Source organism: Mustela nivalis (genome assembly GCF_964662115.1).
Source record: "Mustela nivalis genome assembly, contig: HAP1_SCAFFOLD_2507, whole genome shotgun sequence".
Lineage (NCBI taxonomy): Eukaryota > Metazoa > Chordata > Mammalia > Carnivora > Mustelidae > Mustela > Mustela nivalis.
The window spans coordinates 48,640-58,429 of NW_028134158.1; the positions used below are offsets into that span (position 1 = coordinate 48,640).

Below are 9,790 nucleotides of genomic sequence, written 5' to 3' on the forward strand. Positions count from 1 at the left end.
CCTGGCCAGACTTATCCAAAAGAAAAGAGAAAGAACCCAAATAAATATAATTATGAATGAAAGAGGAGAGATCACAACCAACACCAAAGAAATACAAACAATTATAAGAATATATTATGAACAACTCTATGCCAACGAATTTGACAATCTGGAAGAAAGAGATGCATTCCTAGAGACATATAAACTACCACAACTGAACCAGGAAGAAATAGAAAACCTGAACAGACCTATAACCAGTAAGGATATTGAAACTGCCATCAAAAATCTCCAAACAAACAAAAGCCCAGGGCCAGACAGCTTCCCGGGGAATTCTACCAAACATTTAAAGAAGAATTAATACCTATTCTCCTGAAACTGTTCCAAAAAATAGAAATGGAAGGAAAACTTCCAACTCATTTTATTTATGAGGCCAGCATCATCCTGATCCCAAAGCCAGTCAAGGATCTCACCAAAAAAAGAGAATTACAGACCAATATCCTTGATGAACACAGATGCAAAAATTCTCACCAAAATACTAGCTAATAGGATCCAACAGTACATTAAAAGGATTACTCACCACGACCAAGTGGGATTTATTCCAGGGCTGCAAGGTTGGTTCAACACCCACAAATCAATCAATGTGATACAATACATTAATAAAAGAAAGAACTATATGATAGTCTCAATAGAGGCTGAAAAAGCATTTGACAAAGTACAGCATCCCTCCTGATCAAAACTCTTCAAAGTGTAGGGATAGAGGGCACATACCTCAATATTATCAAAGCCATCTATGAAAAACCCACCGCAAATATCATTCTCAATGGAGAAAAACTGAAAGCTTTTCTGCTAAGGTCAGGAACATGGCAGGGATGTCCATTATCGCCACTGCTATTCAACATAGTACTAGAAGTCCTAACCTCAGCAATCAGACAACAAAAAGAAATTAAAGACATCCAAATAGCCAAAGAAGTCAAACTATGATACTATATGTGGAAAACCCAAAAGGCTCCACTCCAAAACTGCTAAAACCTGTACAGGAATTCAGTAAAGTGTCAGGATATAAAATCAATACACAGAAATCAGTTGCATTTCTTCACACCAACAACAAGACAGAATAAAGAGAAATTAAGGAGTCAATCCCATTTACTGTTGCACCCCAAACCATAAGATACCTAGGAATAAACCTAACCAAAGAGGCAAAGAATCTATACTCAGAAAACTATAAAGTACTCATGAAAGAAATTGAGGAAGACACAAGGAAATGGAAAAATGTTCCATGCTTCTGGATTGGAAGAATAAATATTGTGAAAATGTCTATGCTACCTAAAGCAATCTACACATTTAATGCAATCCCTATCAAAATCCCACCCATTTTTTTCAAAGAAATGGAACAAAAAATCCTAAAATTTATATGGAACCAAAAAAGACCTCGAATAGCCAAAGGAATACTGAAAAAGAAAGTCAAAGTTGGTGGCATCACAAATCCTGACTTTAAGCTCTATTACAAAGCTGTCATCCTCAAGACTATATGGTACTGGCACACAAACAGACACATAGATCAATGGAACAGAACAGAGAGCCCAGAAATAGACCCTCAACTCTATGGTCAACTAATCTTCAACAAAGCAGGAAAGAATGTCCAATGGAAAAAAGACAGTCTGTTCAACAAATGGTGTTGGGAAAATTGGACAGCCACATGCAGAAAATGAAATTGGACCATTTCCTTACACCACACACAAAAACAGACTCAAAATGGATGAAGGACCTCAATGTGAGAAAGAAATCCATCAAAATCCTTGAGGAGAACACAGGCAGCAACCTCTTCGACCTCAGCTGCAGCAACTTCTTCCTGAACATCGCCAAAGGCAAGGGAAGCAAGGGCAAAAATGAACTGTTGGGATTTCATCAAGATCAAAAGCTTTTGCACAGCAAAGGAAACAGTTAACAAAACCAAAAGACAACTGACAGAATCAGAGAAGGTATTTGCAAATGACATATCAGATAAAGGGCTAGTATCCAAAATCTATAAGAGCTTAGCAAACTCAACACCCAAAGAACAAATAAGCCAATCAAGAAATGGGAAGAGGACATGAACAGACATTTCTGCAAAGAAGACATCCAAATGGCCAACACACACATGAAAAAATGCTCTACATCACTCGGCATCAGAGAAATACACATCAAAACCACAATGAGATACTACCTCACACCTGTCACGATGGCTAAAATTAACAAGTCAGGAAATGACAGATGCTGGCAAGGATGCAGAGAGAGGGGAACCCTCCTACACTGTTGGTGGGAATGCAAGCTGGTACAACCACTCTGGAAAACAGCATGGAGGTTCCTCAAAAAGTTGAAAATAGAGCTACCCTATGACCCAGCAATTGCACTACTGGGTATTTACCCTAAAGATACAAACGTAATGATCTGAAGGGGCACGTGCACCCAAATGTTTATAGCAGCAATGTCCACAATAACCAAACTATGGAAATAATCTAGATGTCCATCAACAGATGAATGGATAAAGAAGATGTGGTGTATATATATACAATGAAAAATTATGCAGCCATCAAAAGAAATGAAATCTTGCCATTTGCAATGACTTAGATGGACTAAAGGGTATTATGCTTAGCAAAATAAGTCAATTGGAAAAAGACAACTATCATAGGATCTCTTCCTCTGATATGAGGAAGTGGAGATGCAATGTTGGGGGTTTGGGGGGTAGGAAAAGAATAAATGAAACAAGATGGGATTGGGAGGGAGACAAACCATAAGTGACTCTTAATCTCACAAAACAAACTGAGGGTTGCTGGGGGTCGGGGGATCAGGAGAGGGGGTGTTATGGACATTGGGGAAGGTATGTGCTATGGTGAGTGCTGTGAAGTGTGTAAACCTGGCGATTCACAGACCTGTACCCTTGGGGATAAAAATACATTATATGTTTATAAAAAAAATAAAAAAATTAAAGATGGATAAAATAATTACTTTGAATGTAAATGGACTAAACACTTCAGTCAAAAGACATGGGGTGATGAAATGGATAAAAAAGCAAGATCTATCTATACGCTGCATACAAGAGACTCATTTCAGACCTAAAGACACATGCAAACTGAAAGTGAAAGGACGGAAAAACATTAATCATGCAAATGGATGTGAGTAAAAGCTGGGGTAGAAATACTTACATCACACAAAACAGACTTTAAAACAAAGACTATATAACAAGAGACAATGAGGACATTACATAATGATAAAGGGAACAGTCCAACAAGAAGATAAAACAATTATAAATATTTAGGCACCTAACATGAGAGCACCCACATACATAAAGCAACTATTAATACATATGAATGAAGAAACGAATAGTAATACAGTAACAGTAGAGGACTTTAACACCCCACTTTCATCAATGGATAGAATATCCAGACAGAGAATCAATAAGGAAGTGGTGCCTTTGAATGACACATTAGACCTGATGGATCTGAAAGATATATTTAGAACATTTCATCAGAAAACAGTGGAATACACTTTCTTTTTAAGTGCATATGGAACACTCTCCAGAATAGATCACATTAGGCCACAAAACAAGTCTCAGCAAATTCAAAAAGATTGAAGCTGGCAACCTACAGATTGGGAGAAGATATTTGCAAATGTCATATCAAATAAAGGGTTAGTATCCAAAATATATAAAGAACTTACACAATTGACCAATTAAAAAAAAAACCCAAATAAACCAATTAAAGAATGGGCAGAAGATGTGAACAGACATTTCTTCAAAGAAAAAAATACAAATGACCAATACATGAGAAGATACTCAATAACACTCTTCAACAGGGAAATGCAAATCAAAACTACAATGAAATATCACCTCACACCCGTCAGAATGGCTAAAACCAAAAACACAAGAAACAGTTGTCAGCAAGGATGTGGAGAAAATGGAACCCTCTTGTACTGTTGGTGGTAATGCAAAATGGTGTAGCCACCATGGAAAAGATTATAGAGCCTCCTTAAAAAATTAAAAATAGAATACCCTATGATCCAGTAATACACAACTAGGTATCTACCAAAAGATTACAAAAGTACTAATTCTAAAGGATATATGCACTCCTATGTTTACTGCATCTTTATTTACAATAACCAAATGATGGAAATAGCCCATGTATCCATCAACTGATGAATGGATAAAGAAGATATCTATAGATATATAGATAGATACACCCACACTCAAGGGAATATTGTTCAGCCATAAAAAGAATGAAATCTTGCCATTTGAAACAACATGGATGGAGTTAGAAACTATAATCCTAAGTGAAATATGTCAGAGAAAGACTAATATCATATGATTTCACTCATATGTGGAATTTAAGAAACAAAACAAATGAACAAAAAGGGAAAAAAAAAAAAGAGAGGTAAACCAAGAAACAGACTCTTGACTACAGAGAACAAACTGATGGTTACCAGAGTGGAGGTAGGTGGTGGGATGGGTGAAGTAAGTGATGGGGATTAAAGAGTACACTTAAGCATGATGAGCACTGAGTGAAGTATAGAGTTGTTCAATCACTATAATGTATACCTGAAACTAATATAACACCTTATACTAATTATACTTGAATTTTAAAAGTGAATATTTTTAAAAATTCAATATGTAAAACACAGACATTCAAGCAAACAGGTAACAGACATGAAAGGAACCTTACAAAAGAGGTATCCAAGTAACCAATGAAATGAAAAAGGTGCTCAACATCATTAATGAATAGGGATATGCAAACTGTAACAGTGTGATCCTACTGCATGTCCACCAGAATGGGTAAAATGGAGAAAAAAGATATATATCAAGTATTAATAAGGCTGTAAAGCAACTGAAACTCTGACATACTGGTTGGTTGGTTGATGTGTAAAATGGTACGATTACTTCAGAAAATGAACTGACAATAGCTTACTTGTGGAGCATAAGGAATATCATGGAGATTAGGAGAAGGAAAGGATAAGTGGAATTGGGGGAAATCAGAGGGGGAGAGGATCCATGAGAAACTGTGGACTCTGAGAAACAAACTGAGGGTTTTGGAGGGGAGGAGGGAGGGGGTTAGGTGAGTCTGGTGGTAGGTATTAAGGAGGCACGTATTACATGGAGCACTACATGGAGCACTGAGTGTGGTGCATAAACAATGAATCTTGGAACACTGAAAAGATAAAATTAAATTTAAAAAAGGTACTATAGAGGGCACGGATTGCATGGAGCACTGGGTGTGGTGCAAAAATAATGAATACTGTTATGCTGAAAATAAATAAAAAATAAATTTAAAAAACAAAACAAAAAAGACAATAGCTAGTAAAGTATACACAATCTTATCCTATAACAAAGCAATTTCATTTCTAGATATATGGCCTGGAATTGTGCACATATGTTCACCAAAAGGCATATACAGAATATTCATAGCAGTATGTGCTTCATAACTACTCCAAACTGGAAATGTCCTGTGATGGTAGATTGGAGAGGTATATTGTGGTATAATTATACAATGGAATATTGCCCAGCAATGTATTCAGGTATAATGAGTTAGTTAGAAATCATTTCAGCCACTACAGCAGGTTCTCTAAAGATCTCCTTGACTATAACTTAGTAGATTTTATAATATGCAGCAATGAAAATGGACAAACTGCTTCTACATGTGGCAATATGGATGAATCTCAGAGAATAGCATGTACTATAATGTTAAAGGAAGGAAATAAGATAGCATGGAACATAAATCACATGGTTCCATTTAGACAAATTCCAAAAACAGGCAAAGCTAATCTATGGTCCTGGAATATAGGATGTAGTTACCTCCAGAGAGTATGGAGGAAGTGACTGTGAAGTGGTATAGGGGATCTTCTGGATTATGGATAATATTTATTTCCTAATAGGCGATAGTTTAAATAGCTATGTTCACTTTGCAATAATTCTTAAGATGGACACAAGATTATATGATAGAGTAATAATGTATTTCATACTTCAGTAAAATATTTATCAGAGAAAAAAGAGAGTTTAGTGTAAAAAATTGGGAACTCAAATTTACAGTAACTTCTTACTGACCTCTAATATCTTGTACTGTATCCACCAGTGTTTTCAGATCAGTATCCCCTTTAGCTATAAAATAAGGCATAATTGAGATACAAAGCAGATTCATTTAAAAATTATAAAACAATAAAACAGAAACAAGCTAAATTCCTTTATTCCATATCATCATTTGGCTCACCTTAATTGCATAATTCTTAGTTTTCTGAGATTGACCTAAAATATGGCAATGCTAGTAGCAGGGACAGAGAGATATTGGTGGATTTATACATGGGATTTTTTTCAATTTTTTATTATGAAAATTTGTAAACATATAGCAAAGTTGAGAGAACTGTGCAATAAACACCCATATGTCCACCTCCTAGATTCTACTATTAAACATTTTGCTATACTTGGTGTGTCACATATCCATCCACCTACTCATCTGTGTGGTAATTTTTTGAATTAGGTTTATATAAAGGTAAAACTTACAAAATTAGGTGATAATCCAGATAGTGGATGATGGGAAATGAGGGGATCAAAAATGAATCCCATATGTCTAGCTTAGGTAACTAGATGGACAGTGACAACACAAATGAGATTGAGAATTTAGGACAAGGAGACTAGGTGGGAAGATAATGAGTTCAGCTTTAAATATGTTGAGAAAAAGAAGCCTTGGAATATCCAAGTGGAAATGTCTGGCAGGCATTTAGAGGTACCAGTCTGAAGCCTATATAGAAATACAGATTTATAGTCACAAGCATGTAGATGATAGATTGGACCACAGAATGATGAGATTACCCAGAAAGAGTATGTAAAATGAAAATTAGAGAATGAATAGATCTGGGTCAGAGGGAAGAACACAGATGACAAAATAGCCTAATTTCAAGAAGGTCAGAATTATCACCAATATAAAAGACAGGAGAAAGCACCAATAAAGAGTGAATAATGTCTAATGCAACTGGCAAATGGCAAGTTACTGGTGCCCTGGCAGAAGTGTCAGTAGTTTTATGGGGCTGTGTCAGAATATAGGAATGAATGGGAAATGTGGGAAGGATATACAGCGCACTTTCATTTCCTTTTCCATCTTTTAATTGTGCCTTCTGAACATCCCCAGATGTGAAAGATGGTCTCAGAATCAATGTAGTCAAGTGCTTTGCACTCTATATGGATTCAGAAAATGGAAGACAGAATTCATTCTAACTCTAGAAGTAGAGTTTTTTCTGAGATTTTGCATGTTTTTATCATCACAAAATTAATCTGGTTTCAGAAAAACTATTTTATTTTATTTTTATTTTTTATTTTTTAAGAAAAACTCTGATATAAAGCCTTAAGACCAAGCTTTCCCAGAGGGCTTTTTATATCTAAAATGAGTTACCATCAACTGGAAGTTTTTTTCTTAGCTCTCCATCTTCTTCTTTGGTGAGTTCAATGCCCATGTTCCTTAGTACCTCATTCAGGTCTCTGATAGCTACTGTTTCTCCTTAGGAAAGAGAAAAAAGTATACGCAGAAATTCCTACCAGTGTTGAAATATTCCCGTCTATTTTATCTATGCATTATAGATCTTTTCTTGGCAGGGATATACGAGACCTGTGGAACATGTGTCAGTGTATGTGGAGATTATACATGGTTAGAATGAGGCTCTCTTCCCTTAAACCTTTTTGGAGACATACACCCCATTAATTTCTAAAGGGAACAGAATTACTTTCCAGAGTATAATTCTTGTGGTAGATAGAAACAGGCACTTGTAGTGAAATGAGAAAACTGCCATGGCTGAAGTAAGAACACATGGGTTTGAGTATTATTCTCTACTAGTTATTACCTACTGGAATTTAGGTAAGCAACGTAACTTCTTAGATTCCTAGTTTTCCGTTGTATGAAATAAAGATGAGACTATTGGTCTCAGAGCTTCTGTGAAGATAAAGTAATACTTAAGAAAAGGTGTAGAACTCTGTCAGGTATGTAGCAGAGGGTTGATACATTTTAATAGCTACCTCTAAGCCAAAGTAGTATTGATTTCGTTTTTTAAGGAACTAGATTCATTGCCTCACCAAAATCATGGAATAACTACTTTCTTTTTTTTTTATTTTTTATTTTTTTTTTAACTTTTTATTTTTTATAAACATATATTTTTATCCCCAGGGGTACAGGTCTGTGAATCACCAGGTTTACACACTTCACAGCACTCACCAAAGCACATACCCTCCCCAATGTCCATAATCCCACCCCCTTCTCCCAAACCCCCTCCCTCCAGCAACCCTCAGTTTGTTTTGTGAGATTAAGAGTCACTTATGGTTTGTCTCCCTCCCAATCCCATCTTGTTTCATTTATTCTTCTCCTACCCACTTAAGCCTCCATGTTGCATCACCACTTCCTCATATCAGGGAGATCATATGATAGTTGTCTTTCTCTGCTTGACTTATTTCGCTAAGCATGATACGCTCTAGTTCCATCCATGTTGTCGCAAATGGCAAGATTTCATTTCTTTTGATGGCTGCATAGTATTCCATTGTGTATATATACCACATCTTCTTGATCCATTCATCTGTGGATGGACATCTAGGTTCTTTCCATAGTTTGGCTATTGTGGACATTGCTGCTATAAACATTCGGGTGCATGTGCCCCTTTGGATCACTACGTTTGTATCTTTAGGGTAAATACCCAATAGTGCAATTGCTGGGTCATAGGGCAGTTCTATTTTCAACATTCTGAGGAACCTCCATGCTGTTTTCCAGAGTGGCTGCACCAGCTTGCATTCCCACCAACAGTGTAGGAGGGTTCCCCTTTCTCCACATCCTCGCCAGCATCTGTCATTTCCTGACTTGTTGATTTTAGCCATTCTGACCACATTTCACAATTAGCTGCAATAATAAACTGTTTCTTCTCTTGGAAAATTTGTTAAAATTCATATCAATATGATCAATATAAAAAACAAAAACAAAACAAAGGGCCAAATAAAGTAATTTAAGTTGTATTGGATCCATGTGTTGGGTAGTAGCTGGATTCCTTATCAAATGGTTAGAAAACAAGATAAGAGATCAATTGAGAGTTGTTTGTTAATTCATCATCCATCTTCCCTTTGAAAGTGTTCAAATCATGTAAGATTTCACTATGGTACATCTTCTCCTTAGTTAAAGACAAGGCAAAATTCAGTTCACAGAGAAAGAGATATGGAATTCATAAACAGTTTTAAGTTTCTAAGGGAACACTCATCTGATTTGCCTTCTTCATTAGGACTATCTATCTCTGTAAAAATATGGAAGTTAGGTGAAAATCTTTTCCCCGTTGGAGCAATTGTTAGTGAAATTCTGTCATGTTGGAATATGTTGTATAGGTATGACATTTTAAATGGTATTAACATATTTTTCTTTTCCATATTCCTTTTCTTCCATAAAGCTTTTCCTATCCAGCCATAAAATTTATATAACTCAGAAGGAATTTTTTTTAATTTTCAAAAAGCCACTTTTTAACAAAGCAAATCTGAAGATCTAATATTTAGTTTTATTGTAAACCAAAGGGTTGAAAGGCAAATAGATAAATAGATAGATAGATAGATAGATAACATAGGAAAGCTCCTTTCCTCCTCCTTCCCACATCCTGCTTGGTAAGAAGAGGAGGGGAAAAGTCTACTTCATGGTTTAAGAAAAAGCAGGAGAAATAGAGATAAAGATCTCTTTCTCTCAAGAAGGTTTAAGTGTTCCTGTTGCTTACTGCACATGCCCCTCATCTCTATCTACCCTTTACTCCCCTTTCCAAGCCAAACTCTAAGAGGAGGTAA

The 9,790-nt window shown here is 36.0% G+C and overlaps 1 protein-coding gene across 1 annotated transcript in view; it reads right to left on the reverse strand.

The window, feature by feature from the left end:
- LOC309858450 (uncharacterized protein) overlaps positions 1–7,493 on the reverse strand; it is a gene marked incomplete at both ends in the record, with an annotated part of 55,533 nt that extends 48,040 nt beyond the window's left edge. Inside the window, 2 exons of the mRNA XM_082751138.1 lie at positions 6,050–6,103; positions 7,389–7,493. Of these exons, the coding sequence (XP_082607264.1) occupies positions 6,050–6,103; positions 7,389–7,493 (159 nt within the window). The remainder of the gene's footprint in view (positions 1–6,049; positions 6,104–7,388) is intronic.
- Positions 7,494–9,790: the final 2,297 nt, after the last annotated feature.